This window comes from Squalius cephalus (assembly GCF_949319135.1).
Source record: "Squalius cephalus genome assembly, chromosome: 7".
In the NCBI taxonomy this organism is placed as follows: Eukaryota; Metazoa; Chordata; class Actinopteri; order Cypriniformes; family Leuciscidae; genus Squalius; species Squalius cephalus.
Window position 1 is genome coordinate 44,664,907 of NC_137128.1, and position 23,038 is coordinate 44,687,944.

Here is a 23,038-nt window from a genome sequence, read left to right on the forward strand (position 1 = left end):
TGTTCTTGTTTGAGAAGCTCGGATGTACGTCACAATTTGGAAGAAAAGATTATTGCAACTTCCGCTTCATGCCTTCCCTGGTTTAACAGAGAAATTAAGACCGCCTTTTTCTACTAATTATGCTTTCTATTATATTATTAATATAAAATGTATTGTTTTATATTAATTATATTATTTTTCTTAAATACAATTTTTTTTTTATTTTACAGTGGAATATTAGTTTACTAATAATAGTAATATTTCTTTTAGTAATAATAGTAAAATTATTATAGTAAAAATGTAGTAATAATAATTCATTTTTATTATTAGAGCTCCACAGTGTATAATAATACATTATTATTATTATTATTATTATTATTATTATTATTATTATTATTATTTTATACCAATTTTGATATATAATCACAAATATTGCCAAATTGTGCAGACCTACAAACAAGCATTGGAAACAATAATTTTTTTAAATCTCATTTTAAATTGCAGTTGCAATTTATATCAGAAAAAAAAATTATATTATTAAGATAACATTTATTTTTATATTAATAATATTATTATTTTTCTTAAATACTAAAGTTTTATTTTACAGTGGAATTAGTGTACTAATAATATTAATATTTCTTTTAGTAATAATAGTTCAATTATTATAATAATAAAAAGTATTATTACAGCAGTACTGTGTATAATAATAATAAATAATAATTCTTCTTCCTCTTATAATTTTTTTTTATACCAATATTGATATATAATCACAAATATTGCCAAATTGTGCAACTCTACAAACAAGCATTGAAACCCAGAATTCTTCTTTGCACTTTTTTTTATTTTTTTTTTTAAATATCGATTTTATTCGATTTTCCCTAAATTTTGCAGCAGGTGATATTTGTGCGTCTGACCACTAAAGCACTAGCACTAGCACAACACAGATGACTTGAGGAATCATGCATGTCTGAGTGCAAACGCTGCTGGGGTTACTTTGCTCGTCTTCTTTTCTCATTGCAGATGCTTGATCTCTTATATAATGTTGTGTTTGTAGGCGTTCACAGGTCAGTAACATGTGCTGACTGACAGCGGTTGAGAGCAGACAGGTGTGTGGAGTGATGAAGTGCTCTTGAAAGGAGACATTCCTCCTTCAGCTCCCACAGATGATAGATGTGTTCTCCGGAGGCGTAGACGGACTCAGAGACACTGTAAATATTGAGAAATAAACAAAACAGACCTGATGGATATTCATGTTTGTTTTCTTAGATCAGGGAAAGGTGTATTCCAGGTTAAAAACAGTCGATTACCACCAAAAATACTTTAGCATCATCTCTCAGTTTGGTTAAAAATAAAGCAAATGCACTTGTAAACTGTAATACGCACATAAACTATTCGAAAATGCTGCTTTAAGGCGAGACACGGCAGGCAAAAACATGGTCAATTTTGAGATTTTTGGATATTTGTCTTCAATAACATGTCTTCTTTCAGACTTGTGGTGGAAAAAAAAGTCTGAAATACACATTTAGGTCTTTATTTTACTGCACTTTGTTTGCGTCTGTAGATTTCTCATAAATTCAACAAAAGTTGGCGTTCTTAATCAACATGCTGCTCTGCGATCGCGGTCTGCACCCTGTCATCACAAACACCGTTAGAAAGCTCTCTCTCTCCTGTACAATGCTGTCGGATCCAAATATGGTCATTTCCTTTTTATCAGCAACCAATCGTGAAAGAGATAGGGCTGAATGCGCAATCTCATTGGCTGATATAAATCTTTAAAGCCCGTTTTCTCAAAATGACTTTTCTCTCATACTCCAAGTCTCCTATCTCCACTTCAGTAGCTCATACATACACACCACACTTTCCAGTCTTGTACCTAGTTATATTATGAAGACACTTACAGAGGGATTTGTAAATATATTATTCCTAGCTTGATTTATATAACATTTTATTCCAAAAAACATGGCGAAAATCATTTTTTTAAGGCTATTGACAGTATATTCTGATTTACAGGATAACAAAAGTAGATATCCATAAATCCCTCTGTAGTTTTTTTCCCCATCTAATATGTGAACACGATGAAAAAATCATTTTGAACCTGGCTTTATCCGATACTCAGATTTCGTTTTTTTAAATATATGCAAATGTGCGCATATTTAATTAGATATTGCCTAATTTGCATATTTAAACATTAAATTACAGAAAACATGTAATACATTTTTTCCTCATCTTAATGTAGGTAATCAACTGGGAAAGTTTCATGGTGATATCTGCTAGTTAAAAACTTTACCCTATTCACCTGTAGTGACTTATGCTTAATATCTGAGGATTTATTCAGTTAAAATGTTTTTTCAGTGCAACATAATGTTTGCATTGTTTGATATTCAGCTGTTTTTGTCTATAACCCACAAACCAGACGAACAATCGACAATAAAATCCACAAACCGCACACTTAAATAGCAGTCTGACTGCCGTGACATCAGATTAAATTACAGAGAATCAAGAGAGTTTGACGGTGAAACAGCAGTTTTTCGAGCTGCTATTCGACTGAACTCTGTGCGACCTCGAGTGTGATGTTCACAAAGAACTAGTTCAATAAAATTACCTCTAATTTTAAAACGGGAGACGCTTGAAAGGTCGGGAACGGTAGATTTCCTCTATATAATGGTAAGTTGTGTTCGTCAGCCCACGCGGATATCAAACTCAATTTCCCCCCAAGAGTTGAGGATGTTTGGGCAAAAAAAAAAAATGATGAGGGGAAAGTCAGATTTAATTAAGCGCTGAACTTGTGTGAGATTTCCTCTCTCTCTCTCATTTTTGTGTCGTTTTCATTTAGCGCTTTTCATCTGCTTCCCAGCTGTCCTGATCTCCCCCGAACGTCTTCCTCCTCTAAAAAACCAAACAATTACAGCTTTGGGAACGTAAAATGCATGTTAGTTCTTCCATAAATCAAGACGTATCGTGAATAAGCCACATCTGATCCTCAGTGGGCTTCAATTAGAGTTGAATCAAAGTCTTTTGATAACCTTTGATAAACTTAGTGTAATATATAATAATACATTTCTGTGTTTATTCTTTAAGGAGAGTTTTTCTGAACTGACTTTGTCCAATGTTAAATCTGAATCTTGAGGCAAAACCATTTGATCAGTGTCAATTATTATTATTTATTTTTTGTTGTTGTTGTATTTTTCCTTGCCTTTGCCGTTTGCCTTGTGTTTTACATTGTCATTTCATTCAAAATGTGCATTTTAATATCATTAAAATGGCATGTAAGTTAGGTTAGGTTAATGAAAAGAGAATTTTAGTTGACTGTAATATGCAAAATGACAAACATTGTGAAATATTCACAACTCGAGTTGCACATTCTACTATTTGACTATCATGTAACTAAGTTCACCCGTTTCACTGTCTGTGCAAATGCATGTTGTAATATTACATTTATGTTGTTGATATTAGGGGTGACACGATCCGCCTTTTTTGCCTCCGATACCGATTCTGATACCGAGTACCGATCCAATACTAAGGCATCAAGCTTGATTTAAAGGGATGGTTCGGAGTAAAATCAACCTAGCGTCCTTTGCACCATGACCTCAAGCAAAACACCCCCCAGAAGCCTTTTTTCCCTTGGTTGAACATAATTAAAGTTAGAGCTTATTTAGAGATATCAGCCGGATGTCTTAGTGCAGGCGCTAATGGATCCAAGGCTGTATCTGGTAAATTACCCCACTAATAATGCCCAGAATGGCACCAAACTTCTACAGTAGCACAAATAGGTTCTGTACTCATAAAACAAGGCATTGGAAAGTTTGTAAGTACATCAGGAGTTTATTTAAATATCACTTGCCTGATGGCTAATGCTACCGCTAACCCGGACGTCGACGTCACTTCCGTGATTTGGGAAAAGCACGTAAAAGTCCTGGCAGAAAGCGATGCATAAGGATGTAGTGTAACGACGCCCAGTTCCAGGGGGCTGTGTGAACGCAAACATGTCCCGGGATTGATCTAGGGATGTTAACCGATGACCGTTTAACCGATGGTTGACCGTATCAACGTTAACCGATCAAAGTTATCGGTAGTCGGTAAAAAAAAAAAAAAAAGTGATCTCTAAATTAGGCTATTATAGACAGTGGGATAAACGCTACTACAGTTAGCCATCTCATTCCAAGATCTTTTTGTGTGAAGTGAACAAATCCCTCACACTCAATTTTTCATAACTCGCCTGTTTGTACTTAATAAACCAATAAAAACATTTGCCGCGAGGTCACAGCGTTTGGGTTCGTGCGCTCACAAGATTTGCGAAAAGTAAAGGCTACAGGCTAAAACACTCGAGGTTAGAGCCAGGGCAGATGACAGGAATCATCAGCTTTCTTTATTATTGTTAGCACTACTTCAAACTAAAGCGGCATCTCTTCGGAGCTGTCATTTTCTTAAATGAGCCAATGTTTCAAATGAGCTTCTAACGCTAGACAAACGCCTTTTTCAACGCGATCACCTTGTACCCAAACCATATCGAAACTAAGGAGCCATTTGTCCTCCGATTACATACAAGCTCCTCGGCGCCGCGTTTGCGGGACTCATGTTTCGCGCTGTAGGGGATTTAAAAAAAGTGACGTGAGTGTGTGTGTGAGAGGGAGGCAGAGCGGCAGAGAGATGCGACAGAGTTGCGAAATTGCAGGCGCAGCTCGAAATGGCTGTTATTTCAAATAGCATAGCATTTTAAACTAATCGGTTAACCAGTTTCAACCGGCTAATGAGGCTCGGTGGTCAGTCAAGAAAATGTTTAGTTTTCGCCATACCTAGATTGATCCCCGGATCGATGCCGGGATGGGGACCTAGTAATATTGCTGGGATCAGTCCCGGAACGCGCCCTGTGTGAACAAAAGCTGGGACCAATGCCGTAAGGGGTGTGTCGTAGTGATAACCTGACGCTAAACGTAATGACGGCTTATCGAATTAACACGTTGAAAAGAAGTCATAATCGGGAAAAAAGTTGTGATTTGAGCACGAAACATGTTGTACATAAACAACAGAGTTGGGACACATTATCCGTGTATTTTCCCGAATATCTTCGCACTGAAAAGTTCAAAGCACAAAGGGAAGATATATATACACATTAAACTAAATAGAATGGCTTCAGAAAACTTGGAAAATAGTGCACGAAAACATGATGGTGCTTTATAATGTTTTTGTGCCTTTTGTGTTGTATAACAATAACATGCTTACAGTATCAGATTTGGATGGTCTCGTCTGGCTGATACCCGATTCGACAAAAATTGGCAGTATCGGAGCAATACCTATATATATTGGATCGGCGCACCCCTAGTTGGTATAGCTATATATATATATATATATATATATATATATATATATATATATATACCTGTAGACATATATATATGTATATATATAAATTTATAATAATTTTATAAATATATATATATAGGATTGATATAGTTGCTTCATCTCTCTCACGCACACACACATACACACACATATATATATATATATATATATATATATATATATATATATATATATATCACACATACATACGAATACATAAATAAAAATATATATAAATATATATATATATATATATATATATTTATTTATACATACAGTATATACATTTATTTATTTGTTTATTTTTTTTATGTCCCCCATACGTCTTACTCTTCAAAAGACCAAACGATAACCGCTTCGGAGAGGGAAAATGCATGCTAGTCCTTCCATAAATCAAGACCATCACAAATCGGCCACATCTGATCCCCAGTGGGCTTCAATTAGAGACGCATGACGAAGAGTCAAGTCAACTCGACTCGGCTCCACGGTGAACTTGTTGACTGCTTGGTTCCCGTGAGAGAGGCAGTCTGGGTGCTGACCTGGTCGGAAACCTCAGGAAGGCTTTGATAACCTCTCCCGTCTCCGTGTCCTCCCGCTCCGTACACCAGCCTGTCTCCTGGCCTGAGCGCCAGGCGTCGAGTCCCCTGCCATTAACGCCGCCAGCTGATTGTGCGGCTTTGGTCAAGCCTCAAGCCTCGGGCCGCTTGTCTAAGACTGGCCGACCGCATCTAGAGATCTGCAGTCTGTCTCGATGCACTGGACAGTCTGGTGGCCTTTGGACTATCACCAATAGTCTGTCCTGGTCACAAATAGACACATGCATGTGCTGAAAGCGTGCTATTTTTAGGGTTTTATATGAAAACGGGAATAGGTTTCCCAGCACGGCTATATTTATGTTCTGATGAACCTCGTGTGAAAGCGTGAACACTGGCAGTTTTCTGATCCTCGAAGTGCTCGGCTTCTGCAATTAAAGTTGCTTTTCTGTCGATAAGTGTTGTGTGTTTGCACACTGTTATTAGGTGGAACGTGCAGCATCTCATTGCCGGTTCTGCAGTAAATGACCGTTCCTCTATTACCGTCAGGAGCTCATCGGCTCTGAGGGCACAGACTTTGTAGACGTGTAATTTTCTCAAATATTTCTAAAACACAAACAATCTTTAACTCCCTAAAGCTTTGAGCCCTTCAGGACTGTGATGGCACGTCAGAGCTGTGGCCTAATATGACATGTTCGAGTCTGGCTCGCAACATTTTCTGAGGTCATTACAAACCTTTCTAGTCGTATTTCTATTGACGGCATCTAGAAAAGTGCCATAAAGGCCTAAAATAAAATGTATTTTATTTTTGAACCACAGATTCAGGATAGGACTACAACTAATCTTTTATTATCTTTTATTCTAATCTTTATATATATATAATTTTAGGCATATTTCTTAGTTTTATTAATAAAACCAGGACTGTTTGGTGCAAAATAATATAATATAAAATAAATATAATACATTTTAGTGTTGTTGTTTTTAATGGAGACTTTTTTCTAAATGGTTTTGGTTCTGTTGATTTTTGATTAAAAATTTGACTCTTGAAGCAAAACCAGTGTTCATTTTGACTGTTTATGTTGTTTTAGTCATAGTTTTTTACACTTTAAATTTGCTCTCATCGCATCATGTCATATTATTTGTACTGAATTTTATCATCACTAAAATGGCATAAAAATTTAGTTGAAACCGGCATGGAAATAATATTTGAGTAATATAAAATAACAAAAAAATCGCATTACTATGTGTTATGGAATGGGCTTGACATTCATTCACTGTGGCTAGTGTTTTCCAAAGTTACGAGCCACTCAGCATTTTCTCTGGCCACAATTTTGACATTGATACCATGGGGAAAAACTGCCATATAGATATTTTTAATATCATCTCATAATTTGGCAGCAGGGATATTAGTCTGCTGTCACTTTAAGACCTGACGCATGGATCCATTATACTGTTACACATGCGTTTTCTTTCTCAACTGTTTACGTTCACTTAATACAGAACTGACTGTTAACGTGAATACTCGCCAAGACCGACATTTTGTCATTATTTTGTGTGTATTTGACTGTTTAAGTGCAATAAGCAGCGAAAAATAACTCAGTTTAGTCCTGAGAGTGAGTAAAATTATGCGCAATCCCACGTCGAAATTAAAACCCTATAACAACAACAATATTCAACCGGAGCAAAAGAAAGGAGTGAGTGAGTGGAGGCGGGTTTGTGTGTCACTCGCTGTCGGAGAGAGAGAAAGCGCAGCTGGTATCTTCTATCTCTTCTGCGGAAAACGAGTATTGGAAGCATTTCAGATATTTCGGTATCAAAAAATCTATATTTTTTTATAACACCACATTGCACTTAGTTTATTATTTCAGATGCCTTTTTTTAAAAGACTACGATTAAAAAATGTATGTATTATATAAAATTCAAAGTGTCTAGTAGGAGTGACTGCATTACACCCGCATTTGGCGGGTTGGTGGTTGTTAATGTGAAGCCCTTGTTTTTCCCTCGTCATGATGTTGTCAACAGTATGTTTTAATTTAAAATTATTGTAATGATGCATCTTTGTCCATCTCATTATCAGTCTAAAAAAAAGCAACGTTCAGCAACATCCCTCATGCATATTCTGTTTTCTTGTTTACATAGTGAGTGAATGATGCATGTAAAGAGCTGAGTCAGCGACAGGTCGAGGATTTGATGTGTGTGTGTGTGTCTGTGGCCGTTTATGTTCGTGCAAGTCTGACTACCCGTCTCCGACTTTGAGCTCACTCCACAGGCCAGTTAGTTCATGCTAATGAGAGACCGGTGACCACGCAAATCTCAGCACTACCCACACGTCCAGCGTCCTCAGTGACAGCTACAAATATACACTTGTGTTCATGAAGGGCTGACCGAGCCAAAGGCGACCAAAGCATGACATAAACTCAGCCCGACAAGACCGAATCGCTACATTTACACAAAACAAGCATCGCACAGTAGCTCGGATGGCTCTGCATTTAGACCTTTACTGTCTGGCCGTCTCGCCGTGCCCGTCTGCTGTTCGCTTGCGCTGATGGTGGCCTGGTAAGTTTGTGTGAGCTGCACCCAAGAGTGGCACATCACCGGCCCACGGACGCCAGGACACGGTACTCCCAAAAATACCTCCTGAAACGTGCCCGCGCAAGGGTTGTCCTCGTGCTTTAACCGGACCAAGTTCTTTTTTAAAAAATCTGCATTGATACCTAGAATACATCTCTCATTCTGCGTAAGTCTAATTTGCATCTACAGGGCTATTTCTGAACGAGGTTTTCAGAGAGAATAGACTCCACGATTAGAACAAAACGCTCGGTAGATTAAAAACCCTGCAAAATCAACACACACACACAGAGCTGCTGGAGGACGCGCTTGGACAGGACTACTGTAATTTCATTTGTCTTAAATGTCCACCCTGATCTCGAGTGATGTTTAAAGGTGACTAGCGACATCAAATGGAATTTATGGCAAAAATAAAGATAGCTTCCAAAATAAAATCCCCAAACACTCCTACCGCCCCGTCCACCCCCGTTTTTCATTGTTCTGTCAAACAGATAGTAACTTACTCATTGACTTCATTTTAGAGTTCATATATATATATATATATATATATATATATACAGTGAGGAAAATAAGTATTTGAACACCCTGCTATTTTGCAAGTTCTCCCACTTGGAAATCATGGAGGGGTCTGAAATTGTCATCGTAGGTGCATGTCCACTGTGAGAGACATAATCTAAAAAAAAAAAATCCAGAAATCACAATATATGATTTTTTAACTATTTATTTGTATGATACAGCTGCAAATAAGTATTTGAACACCTGTCTATCAGCTAGAATTCTGACCCTCAAAGACCTGTTAGTCTGCCTTTAAAATATTTTTATTTATTGTTATTGTTCCATTTATTATCTTAAATTAGATGCACCTGTTTGAGGTCGTTAGCTGCATAAAGACACCTGTCCACCCCATACAATCAGTAAGAATCCAACTACTAACATGGCCAAGACCAAAGAGCTGTCCAAAGACACTAGAGACAAAATTCTACACCTCCACAAGGCTGGAAAGGGCTACGGGGAAATTGCCAAGCAGCTTGGTGAAAAAAGGTCCACTGTTGGAGCAATCATTAGAAAATTCATAGAAAATGAATCTCTCCTCCACTCCCCCCCCCCCCCCCCCCCCCCCTTCATGTGCACGCGCACTAACCCCCCCCCACCCACACATCATTCTTGTCGGTTATTGGCCGGAACACTGTTTGTTATGTTTCGTGGTCCAGGCTGGGCCAGTTTGTTTTTGTTGTCGTTTGTGGAGCCTGGGCTGTTTACAGAGACCGCGTTTCCTTACAGTGTGTTCAGGGGACAGGCAGCTAGCGGATAGTGAGGAGATGTTTGCTGTATGTGACAAAAAATTATTTGGCCTAAAAAACGTGTGACATCGCTTAGAGCACCTTTAAATTTGATTAAAACAAATTCAATTAGAATATTAACTCTGGCTACTAATCAAATTAAAATTCTACACTTAAAGATTACAACTGCATTAAATAATGTTATGAAATTGTTTTAAATATTTTTTGAAAATACAAATAAGAAATGTTGGGGGGAATATTATGCTTCTAAACATGAAACTAAACCGCCAGTACGAGGCGACAAGTGTCTGTCTTAATGACCGAGTCATTCATTAAAAAAAAAAATACTAATAATTTAAATGGCTGATTCATTCAAGAATGAGGGAGTTGTTTATGAAAGAGTCGTTGAATCTTTCACTCAACCGATTCGTTCAAAACACTGAATCATTCAGTAATGAAACACAGTTGAGTGTTGCTGTGATCGTTGCTGCTGAAACGTGTTTATATATATATATATATATATATATATATATATATATATATATATATATATATATATATATATGTATATGTACAGTGCCCTCCACAATTATTGAACCCCCTGGTAAATATGATCAAAATTGGCTGTAAAAAATAAATCTGCATCGATTATCCTTGTGATCTTTCATTCAAAAAATGTGCAAAATTCTAACCTTTCATTGAAGTAAAAGAATTGAAAGTGGGGGGAAAATCACATTATGAAATAAATGTTTTTCTCCAAAACACGTTGGCCACAATTATTGAAACCCTTTTATTAAATACTTTTTGCAATCTCCTTTTGCCAAGATAACAGCTCTGAGTCTTCTCCTATAATGCCTGATGAGTTTGGAGAATAACTGACAAGAGATCAGAGACCATTCCTCCACACAGAATCTCTCCAGATCCTTCAGATTCCCAGATCCATGTTGGTGCTTCTCCTCTTCAGTTCAGCCCACTCATCAGGTCAGGGGACTGAGACGGTCATGGCAGAAGCTTCATTTTGTGCTCCACAACAAATTTTTATTTTTATTTTGATGTTTGTTTTGGATCGTTGTCCTGATGGAAGATCCAACCACGGCCCATTATAAGATTTCTAGCAGAAGGCGTCAGGTTTTGATTTTTTATCTGTTGATATTTGATAGAATCCACAATGCCATGTATCTGAACAAGAAGTCCAGGACCTCCAGCAGAAAAATATGCCCACAACATTAAAGATCCAATGGTATATTAAATTGTACACATGGGGTACTTTTTATCCTTGTGTTCACCAAACCCATCTAGTGTGTTTGCTGCCAAAAAGTTCTGTTTTAGTCTCATCTGACCACAGAACCCTGTGTTGTTTGAAGATCCAGTCGTGTCTGACAATTAAATTTGCTGGAATTTGTTTTTGGATGAGCGAGGAGGTTTTTTTTTAAACCCTCCCAAACAACATGTGGGGATGTAGGGGTTGTTTGATAATTTTTTTTTTAGGCTTTCTGACCCTAAGACTCAACTAATCTCTGCAATTCTCCATCTGTGATCCTTGGAGAGTCTTTGGCCACTCAAACTTTCATACTCGCCGTGCATTAAGACAGTATAGACACACGTCCTTTTCCTGGCAGATTCATAACATCTTTAGTTGGTTATAACTTCTTAATTATTGCCCTGATGGTCAAAATGGGGATTTTCAATTCTTTAGCTATTGTCTTACAGCCACTTTCTAGTTTGTGATGCTCAACAATCTTTTGCTACGCATCAGAACTGTATTCTGTGGTTTTACTCATTGTGATGGATGATTCAGGGGATTTGGCCTTTGTGTTTCCTCATATTTAAACTCCTGTGAAACACGAAGTCATAGCTGGACAGTTTCATGTTCCTAGTCACCCTGGTGTACTAAAAAAGGTAAATATTAATGGGAATATACTTCAGAGATATTTTACTCGTAAAAAATTCTAGGGGTTTCAATAATTGTGGCCAACATGTTTTGGAGAAAAACATTTATTTCATAATGTGATTTCCCCCCACTTTCAATTCTTTTACTTCAATGAAAGGTTAGAATTTTGCACATTTTTTGAATGAAAGATCACAAGGATAATCGATGCAGATTTATTTTTTACAGCCAATTTTGATCATATTTACCAGGGGGTTCAATAATTGTGGAGGGCACTGTATGTATGTGTGTGTGTGTTTATTGTAGAAGCAAAATAACAAGTCAAGAGCTACTTGAGACCGTAAGAAACCACCCATAATGCCATAACAAGCATAAGACTTTAAAATAGTTGTCTCAGCACATTAGAAATTGCTAAACACAATTAACATGGGAAAAAACAACACACTTCATCTCTAATTCTGAGTATCAGGGTATCTGCCATCTCTTACAAAACGTGATTGTGCTCTTTCAGCATGTTTGGGAGGGTTGTGCAAAAGCTTCTGTTGTGAGCAGTGATGCAAGGCCCCGTCGTAAGGATGCAACGAGTGACTCAATAGCGCTCGGCACTGAAAGGTGCCGTTTCCCCAATCTCACTTCTTCATGCGCTTCCGCCGTGGCGTTACTCTCTGCCACTTTCCCAGGCTCTGCTGCCCGTGTGATGCCCGCGCTGGCCTGACCCGAAGCTAATGCTAAATTATGTTTAGGTGACACAAGACTGGGATTTTTGTGCCTTTGCGAGATATTCCCCAAGCTCATTTTTTGTTGCATCATATTGCATACTGTCAATGAACAATTAACCTAGCATATGTGCAAGTAATTGATATGTGCATAAGACAAAGGCAATTATAAAAACCCAATGCAATAGAAAAAAAGTGTGTAGGATTTATCATATTGCATTCTTAAATGCAATATTTTTGTTCTTTATTTCTCTTTAAAGCCTCCTGTTGCCAACTTTGCACTGTAAAGATGTTGTGTGCGATGGAAAAGCAACTTAAATGTCGCATATAATCTACACCGAAACAAAGGCTTTAGCATTATTGTTTTGCATCCCTCAACTGTATTGGTATTTCCATCAATATGTTGAAGGCCTTTAGCAGATTTTATGCACTTTATGGTGTCACAGTAAACACTAAAATGACCTGACCCGAAGCTAATGCTAAGTTATGTTTAGATGACACAAGACTGGGATTTTTGTGCCTTTGTGAGATATTCCCCAACCCCATTTTTTTATTGCATCATATTGCATACTGTCAATGAACAATTAACCTAGCATATGTGCAAGTAATTGATATGTGCATAAGGCAAAGGCAATTATAAAAACCAATGCAATTACCAAGAAAAAAAAAGTATTGCATACTAAAATACAATATTTTTGTTCTTTCTTTGTCAATGTCAATGCCAATTTTATTATTATAGCACCATTAAGCACAACCTAGGTTGACCAATGTGCTGCACAATAAAAACATAACAATAAGACAATACAATATAATTTCATAAAACACAATGAAATAAAACTTCCTCATTGATTTAATGCCAAATCAAAAAAACAATGTTTTTTTTTTTTTACTTTTTAGCCAACTTTGCGCTGTAAAGATGTTGTGTGCAATGGAAAAGCAACTTACAGTAACTGCTGCATATCATTTACACTATGCTTTGACACTGTTGTTTTGCATCCCTCAAATGGGTTGGTATTTCCATTTGGCTGAATGAATTCACACACAGTGCATTTAATGGTGTTACAGTGATGGTCTGTGTCTCGACAGGTGCGTTACCTGAAGATCATCGAGAAGAGCGGCTATCAGGCCCTCCCGTGGGTTCGATACATCACCCAGAACGGAGGTAAGAGACTCTCTCTCTCATCCTCTTTCTGATCCTCTCTTCTCTCTTTCTCTATTTTTGTCTTTGTTTTTCACAGAATTGCAGGTATTTAGCAACAATTAAGCAACGCGGTACAGAATGATGGGAGATTAGTGTTGAATGCGGAGGTGAAATTGTTCTGCGAAAAGAGGATGTTCAGGACAGACGCGTGGAGAGATGGCGAAACCCAGATAAAATTAGTACAGTTTGTAGTACATAGTGTTGGAGTTTTTTTTGCAAAATTTGCATTTTAAAGTTTGACACGTGTGTCACGTTACAACCAAGAGCTGAGCCTCCGTTTGTTTCACATATATTATTTTTATATTTTTGACTGGTATAGTAAAGCAATTTATGATATGATTTGTATATAATATAATCTGCTAAATGATTAAATGTAATCCGATTGAAGGGAACCATAATAAGAGTCATTGTAGGTAATAAAAATGTAATTCCAAAATAAAAAGTTGAAAAAGTCCAAATAATCAAGGCATGTTTAATGAACACAAGAATGGGTTTAATAATTGTCATTTATATACCAAAATGTTTGCTTGCATTTATTTTGGACATTTAAAATAAAAATATTGGACATTTAAAAACTAAAAAAAGGCACTTGATGTCAAACTAATTATCGAATCGATTTATTAAAATGTAACTGATTCACAGGAGTGAGTTGAACTGTAATGCCAGTGGCACCACTGAGGTTTAAAGGGATAGTTCACCCAAAAATGAATGACTTTCTTTGTTCTGCTGAACACAAAAAAATATATTTTGAAGAATGTTGGTAATCAAACAGTTTATGGTCCCCATATTATTATTTTTTTCCTTAATGGAAATCAAAGGGTGCCGTCACCTGTGTGGTTACCAACATTCTTTAAAATATCATCAACATTTTTTTTATTTTTAGGTGAAATATCCCTTTAAACCAGAGACACTATTAAAACCTTTTAGTCTTGAAGCTCTCAGGGTTGTGAAACTAGCCTAATGACATGAAATTTAAGGTCAAAATGTAGTATTCATATTGCAAAATTGTTGCATAACTTTCTATAATCATGTAAACTAGATTTAGTCTTCCTCTATGTGTGCTGTTTACTTGATCTAGTGCTGAATTGACCAATCAGCATCAAGCAAGTTTTATAATCATAATTTGTTCATTTTGTGAACTTGCGTCTCAATTTTACAGATTGATTTAGTTTTTGATTGTGTTTTGATGGGTGGAGAGAGAAAGTTCAGCTGTCACAATTAACTGTTTTCATTTTTTCCTGTTTCCTGTCGTTCTGGGCATTTAATTAAGCTTTGCTCATTTCCTCCTTTCTTTGCAGACTATCAGCTGCGGACTCAGTAAACGTGAGGGATCGGTCCAGAGCATCATGGGTCAAGGATGTGTGTCTGTCTCTCTCTCTCTTTCTCTTTCTCACACTCATCTGCAGTAGCGTTTGTCTGATTTAAAAGAAATACAGGCCATGGTTTTGGCTAGATCTTAGATTTATAAATTGGAATTGAATCTTTCATACAGTGTTACTTAGATTTTGTCCAAATTTTCCCGAGTACAAAGAGTAAAAAAATGAATCTTACGAAACACTCCAGAACATTTGAATCATATGAATCTTTACTATATTGTTTTGTTACATTATAATCATGATAATTAATCACATTCCCCTTCAAAATTCTCATTGATTCTTTTGATTTTGTGTTGAAATATGAGCCTGATGTCTTTGAGAGGATTCGTGAGATTCACAAGTTTTCCTCTGCATAATTGCCTGTGCTGAAATCATTTCAGGGTCTTTCCTCGTGCTTTAATTCACAAACTGCAGATGTGTGTGTTCAGTTCTGTCGTGTCATGGGCCGTCAGTGTGCGTTTGACAGTTGAACGGGAATCATGTTCTTTCACGTTTCATGAAAACGCAGTCCTTAACCAATGGTTAGTAAGGTGACGTTCATACGTGTTACATTTCAGGAGACGAGGTTTCCATACTGTAAACGCTTCATGTTTGTGGTCATTTATCCGTTGTAAGGTCACAGAGATAGTGTATTGCACATTACAGAAGTGTTCAAGTCCAGAAAGGTCAACCGAATAGAAATATTATAGTCTGTAAATCCAAATTGAACCGTTTTACATGAGCAGCTTTTGGGGACGTCCTCAGATAAATCTTTTGTCAGTATTTTTGACGTTATTCCTTTTGTTGCTATTAATATTTTTTATTTTCTAGTTTATTTTGGGTGTAGTATTCATGTGCTCATCATAATTCAGTATTATTTGTTGGATCTGTTCACAGTACCTCATATGAGTTTACTACGCATTATTACACTCGATTAACACTATTCAACACGACTCAAATCTAAGGTCGACCATCGTGCCATTTTGAAAGTAGAAGAATAGTTGTTTTCTTTTGTATTACTAATTTGATTATTTGTCCAGATCATTTCATTTGCCTTTGAAGGATTGAATGTGAAGGTTACCATGTTTACTGTGGTACTGCATGCAGTGAAGCTGAAATGTGACAATTGCATTCCTCTCAAAATCTTCCTGTATCTCATTTAAATTATTCACCTGTCTGTACATGTCAAACATCATAAAGTACCTGTTTAGAAAATACCTCTTCTGATCGGTCTCATACTTTCATCACAATTTATTCTGGACAAGAACTGCTCACTTAGACAGATATGATAGACATACAACCACAGTTCGTTTTATTATCGCCACAGAGGTAAAATTTAAACAGTTTATAAAATTAACCACATATATCAAGTCGGTCTTTAAGGGTGTGTTCACACTTGGCATGTTTGGTTTGATTAAAACGAACCCTGGTGCGATTGCTCTGTTAGTGCGCTTCATTTGAATAAGACAAAGACCAAACAAACTGAAGAGACGAGTCTCGATCCGCTTCATAACTAACTCTGGTGCGGCTCGACTGATATATGAACGCAACACGGACCAAAGACATGCAAACGAACCAAAAACAGGAAGATGAGACCCTAAAAAGGACAGAATGCTCAATCACACCTGTTTTTCTCATCATAGTCGTGATGTTGCTCATCACAGTTCAGTTCAGGCATCAGAAGCGCGTCTCCTCACAGCAGATCTTGGTGTGTGTGACGGAGGGATTCCTGACGCTGTTTTGACTCCTTTACACATTTCTAAGCTCTTCACGAGTTCTCAGCTGGTCAGAATACCATCATATGCAGATACACACACACAACCAGCGCATTTATCCCAGAACACAGCATCGTTTTAGATGTTCGGTACGCTACGTCACATAAAATACATAATAAAAGATGACCAATCTGGTTGTGAACGTATCCCTGTGTCTTTAGATTCGGTATATTTAGGTTCGGTGTTAAAATGCCAATGTGAACGATAAGTGGACCAGGACTAAATTATCATTTTTTTTGTTTTGGACCAAACGAAACAAGTGAACCGACACCCATAGTTTTAGACCAATTTCTGAAGAATTTATAAAAACAGTTCATCCAGACACATCTGTGAATCTCCCAAAAGGGCATCTTGTGTTTCATGGAGGAAATAAAATAATGCAGGGTTAGAATTGACACACAATTGGTTGGTTTGGTCTTAGTGAAGAATATTCCATATTTCTCATGAAGAAAACAAAGCGGAAAAATGTAGTTGAGCTCTACTGTGGACATTACAGGCCAAATGAAGTCATGTGGAACAATAAAAACACTAAATGGCAAAAGTAGAGTGGTAACACTATTCGTTTAAAAATGTACACCAAAGAAATCATTCTAATATGCTGTTTTGCTGCTATATTTTCTGCTTCATATTTCTTTCAGGATTCTTTGATGAATAGAAAGTTAAAAAAACCAGCAAATCTTTTTGAACATTATAAATGTCTTTACTGTCACTTTTGATCAATTGAATACGTCCAAATGCATCATTTTTTTACTGACCCCATCATTTTGAATGGTATTGTATATTGTCATTTGTTGTGCGTTATTGAAAAATGTAATTAAACTAATAGTTGCTTGCCATAAAATTGCCATTTTAAGTGATTAAAATGTTACCACAACATTGCATTAAAACATGCAGGCAAACCAAAAATTATTCAGACACCAGATATCATTTTTGATATTTGTATCCCTGTGTCTTTAGGTTCGGTGTTAAAATACCAATCTGTGAACCAGGACGAATTATTTATTTTTTGGTCCGGACCAAACGATCCAAGCAAACCGAACTACTAGTGTGAACACACCCACACTTGTGTTCAAGAATCAACAGACACGTCTGTGATTGGCTGCAGTGCTCAACGCTGCAAAAACACATTGTAAATAGAAACCTTTGACGTTCTCACAGATACCCAATATGCTATTGTTACAGAGAAAACTGATCCTAGACCAGCAGTTATAAGCATCTTTTCCCTCTAAAGGCAGTCCGTGGCCAGAGGACAGTAAGCCTCCGTCTATGACCAAACTTGCCCTTTTATTTAGATGTCGTTTTCCTTTTGTTGTAGTTCTCGGTCCATGTACATGACTCCACCTGTCTAATGCATAAGCCGCCTTATTTTTATTTCAATTAATAATTGTTCCGTGTTTTTCCCCATGATGCCATTACTCTCGGCGGCATTGGCTGTGTTGTACAAGATGGAGCAGCACAAGCTTTGAAAGATTATATAAGGATAATCCGATATATGGTGGTTGGCATTTTCACCATTACGCCCACATTTTAACATTAATTTCTCCTGGCACGGGGCTTAGTTTAATTGTTCTGCAAAACGTTCCCTTATTGTGGAGGCGGAATATAGTGTCACGAAAACAAGTTTCGGTCATTCCGGAAAAGTGGAGAATGACGCTTTTAAAATTGATATCCTGTTTATTTCACAGCACGCCAAATTTCCGATCACCGGTCGTTTTTTTTATTATAATATGAATACTTTTATTCAGCAAAGATGCTTTCAATTGATCAGAAGTGACAGTAAAGAGATTTATAACGTTACAAAAGATTTCGGTTTCTAATAAACGCTGCTCTTTTCAACTTTTTATTCATCAGAATCCTGAAAAATATGAAGCAGCAAAACCGTTTTCATCACTGATAATAATCAGAAATGTTTTTTGATTATCAAATCATCATATTAAAATGATTTCTGAAGGATCATGTGACACTGAAGACTGGAGTAATCACAGGAATAAATGACATTTTACCATATATTCACATAGAAAACAGTTGTAATACTATTTTTACTGTATTTTTGATCAAATAAATGCAGTCTTGATGAGCATTAGAGACTAAAATACCTTGCCATCCCCAAACTTTAGAACAAAAAACATATTTTATTTAGCATAAAATGTAACTTGAGAGATCAGCTTCAATAGAGAATGTTGCATATCTTATATAATGTGTTTGACTATCCTGATATAGGAATGTGTTTGCTGTTGGTAAATTATGTATAGTATTATGCATTTGTTATGGTTACTGTTTGGTGTTCTTCCTCTGGATCATCAGGTTTGTGTGGGAGTAGAAAAGGATCAAATCTTTTGTCTTCATTCCACAGGTGTAAGTGCGTACAAACAGGTAAAGCGCACTTACACACTCTTACAGCCTCCATTCATACCGATCACATTCCTCAGAGCAGGTTCTCACGGATAACCTCCAGAACGCTAAACCACAGGTTCAGTCCTCGGATTGAATCACTGACCGGAACTTTTCCTGGCACCTTTTCTCTGTGTGATGTTTGGCACGTACAGTGGGATCTGGGAAAGAAGCGCGGTGTAACTCTACACTGGAGGAAAAAACTATTTTCACTCAGACGTTGCTTGTAAATTTCACAAATAATTACATGCGAAGTAGCAGAATTAAACATGAAACTTACAATTAGTGCTTCAATAATCTTTGCTTTTGTACAACTGTGAAAAATCATTTTTACAGTGTAATATGCCTTGGAAAAAAAATTTTTTTAGTGTAATATGCCTTTAATATCCATACTAAATTTATCAAGTGAGGTCCAAAAGTCTGAGACCACTTTTTGAATTAAACATGGTATAAATTACAAATATTTCAGATTTTTGACTCAATTTTTATGTGACTGATGGTCAGATTTTCTGGTAACACTTTACAATATGGTTTCATTGTTCACATAATAAACTGCACTACTACAGCATTTATTAATCTTTGTTAATATTCATTTAAACATTTGCTACATTTTTTTACATTCATTTTTACAGTGTAATATGCCTTGGGGAAAAAATTGTGCAATATGCCTTTAATCTATTTAATATAATATATATTCACTCATAAAAATATAGTAATATTTAATCTATTTAATCATACTAAATCAAATGGGGTCCAAAAGTCTGAGACCACTTTTTGAATTAAACATGGTAAAATATAATACACAAATATTTCAGATTTTACTCCATTTTTATGTGACTGGTAACACTTTACAATATGGTTTCATTGTTCACATAATAAACTGCACTTCTACAGCATTTATTAGTCTTTATTAATATTCATTTCAGCGTTTGCTAATGCATTATTCAAATCAAAAGTTGTATTTCTTAACACTAATGCACTGTGAACAAACAACGAACACCTGTATTGTTTATTAACTAATGTTAACAAAGATTAACAAATACAGCAACAAATGTATTGCTCAGTTAGTGTATTATGTTAGTTATACATTAAGTAAAGTGTTATAGATTCTCTTCATCCATTGAAACTCAAGATGAAATTTGTCAAATAACATGATCATCAGGTCATTAAAGCAAAGGAGAAACACTAAATTCAACTTTTCTCTCATATAATTGCATTGAATTAAAAACGCACGAGTTCTCATACTTTTGGGGCCGCTTATTATTAAATTTACGATAGTTATGGCACTTGGTTTTCATAACAGGTGCATCTATTGCACAACTTTTCTGCTGTGTAATTTCATTTCCGCCGCGCATGGAATGAAATCAGGGCAGTGTATGCATGCATGTCAACGGGTTTAACTATGATGAGCCCACGGGGTAATAAAGCATCCCGTGAATGAGTTTTACTGACTGTAATTTCAGACTATTATGAAACTGGAAGAGATTAGCGTTGTTTCGCAATGTCAGACAGCGTGGCATTTCACCGGGTCACAACAGGAGTGTCGCACGCACGGAACCCCCGTGTTTTGGTTCAACACGGAGTCCTGTTGCCAAGCAACCCGGGAGGGAAGCCCTGTCACCCGATCGCTCGCAGGGAGGACCGTGTGCGCGCGCGTGCGCGTGACGTCAAACACAGGTTGTTCTCTCGCGGAGGCGCTTCTTTTAGATGACATTGAAAAAGATAAGCAATTAATGAGTCAATGGACCGGAAGGAAACCATCCTTTAATGTTATTACGCAAAACTAGCCTATGTGAAGAATGCAATATAGCCTATAATCAAGCAGATGAACTATACCCTATAATTTACGATGACGCGCGAGGATTTTGGCCCAAACTCTCTGAAATATGCTTTAATTAGTGGCCTGAAACTAAGAGCCGTAAATTACTGTGTTGCAGGTGGTAATGCTGATGTGACAAACCTTTAGAGAGTAACATGAACCTGTCCCTGCACTAACTGCAGGGAGTTTAATGCACAATTAAACATTGATTTATTAGCCAACATCAGTTTCAGCACAACCTGATCTCCACACCTAGTTTTTACCTATTATCCTACATTTTATTGGGGATCAATGAGATGAACCGCAAACCGCCCACGACTATCAAAACACAGAACTTTATGGAGTTTCTGTAGCCACGCCCCTTTTCCCGCGCCGCGATCGTTGTGTTCTGCCTTCCGGTTTGCGTTTCTAAGATAATATCGATTTATGAATGAACCGCTCGTTTTAGAATCTTCTCGGTCTACTGACATATGTTATGATATGCGCTTAAAACATTACAATACTCATGATAACATTCCTGAAACTTTAAAATAAGTAAATCCCACAGAAATGCTATAACGGAAGTTCAAAGACAAAATTGTAAAAATGGCTGCGCGCGCGCGTCTCTGGCATAGGTCTATAAAAATCCAATAACGACCAGATTCACATAATAAAAATGATGGTTTCAACTCATGTTTGAGTCAAATATGGACAACCCCAATTAAACGGGTTTGGTTTGGGTTTGTTTGTCCATATTTGACCCGAACATGAGTTGAAACATCCCTTATTGTTTTAAGTGTTTATAGTTTAACTGATTTTAAAATGAGTGAGTTTTCCCTTCTGTTGTCTTGATATTGAATCATAAACAGTTGAACACTTTGGATAATCTGACGTGACTCACTGAATCATATTCATTAATGAGACATTTTCACAAACAAAACATTTTTTATTATTTACTCGCTGGGTTGTTTCAACCCATGTTTGGGTCAAATATGGACAAACCCAACCAGTGGTTTACATTTTTTAATTAATGTTTTAACCCAACTGTTGGGTTTGTCCATATTTGACCCAAACATGGGTTGAAACAACCCAGCATTTTTATGTGCAAATGCTTAACGCATGACGTAAAAAAATGGTTTTAATGAGCAATTTGTTCTACTTGTGTTTCATTAGGCCTAAAAGCTAAAAGTATTCTTGCATTGTAGATTTAACTGAGGTCATTTCGACGTGTTTTGGTGTAGTTTTAGGCCTGGCGTGAGTAGATATTCTCTTACTTACAAATAAAGGCTCTTTACTGGCATGCTTTTTAATATCCATTGAATCTTTCCATTTCACAACAGGTTCTTTATAGAGGAAAAGGGTTCTTTAGATTTTTTAAATGTTCTACACACTAAGAAAAAAATGGTTCATTGTTGACTGAAAGCTTCTTGGGGAACCAAAAATGGTTCTTCTATATTCTTATTCATATTTTTATGAGTGTTTAATAGTGATTGACTAGTAAAGTGCAAATATTTAGTCAAGGTGGCACTTGATTCAAGTTTTGTAAGTACAAAGTATCCGTGGCTTTTTCCACTAATTTTATCAGTTCTATCATTTGACAGGTCAAACAGCATTGCGCAAGTTTATGATGACAAATACCAGGTTTACTGTGAGTGTGTGAAAGTGCACAGTAAGGTAGACGTTTGGCCCAGTGTTGCCATATTTACCACCTCCAGTGTGTGTGTGTGTGTGTGTGTGTTTGGAAACACAGTTGCTGTGGTGATAAAGTCATCTAAAGCAGATCCAGGTCTCTGAGGTAAAGGCTGGAGGAGGACGGCTGATACAGCAGGTTATGCACCAGATCAATCTTTAGATAACATCACATCTTACGACACGACTTCCGGCGGTTCACCTCTCCGCACGACATCCAATTCTGGAAAATAATAGGCCAAATAAAAAAAATATTGTACCGCGAATGCACACAGTCCAAATATAATTTTCTGCCACTCATCTATTCAGATTCACCAGGCCTAAATATTTAATTTGTTTCTTTTGTGGTGAAAATAACACTTATTATGTTATAGCATAAGATTGTCCAGATTATATTTCACTCAAAAATAAAAAGGTTGGAATAAAGACACTTCAAAAAATATATTTATAAGTAGCCTATTTTATACATCGTGGTATAGGTCTATTTGTTGTACAAAATGTTATTATACATGTGTGTATATATAT

The 23,038-nt window shown here is 36.6% G+C and overlaps 1 protein-coding gene across 1 annotated transcript in view; it reads left to right on the plus strand.

The window, feature by feature from the left end:
• Positions 1 to 16,075, plus strand: part of ap1m1 (adaptor related protein complex 1 subunit mu 1) — a 35,023-nt gene extending 18,948 nt beyond the window's left edge. The window contains exons 11-12 of the mRNA XM_079876689.1: positions 13,391 to 13,466; positions 14,804 to 16,075. Coding sequence (XP_079732815.1) covers positions 13,391 to 13,466; positions 14,804 to 14,826 — 99 coding nt within the window. The 3' untranslated portion in view covers positions 14,827 to 16,075. The remainder of the gene's footprint in view (positions 1 to 13,390; positions 13,467 to 14,803) is intronic.
• The last annotated feature ends 6,963 nt before the right edge of the window (positions 16,076 to 23,038 follow it).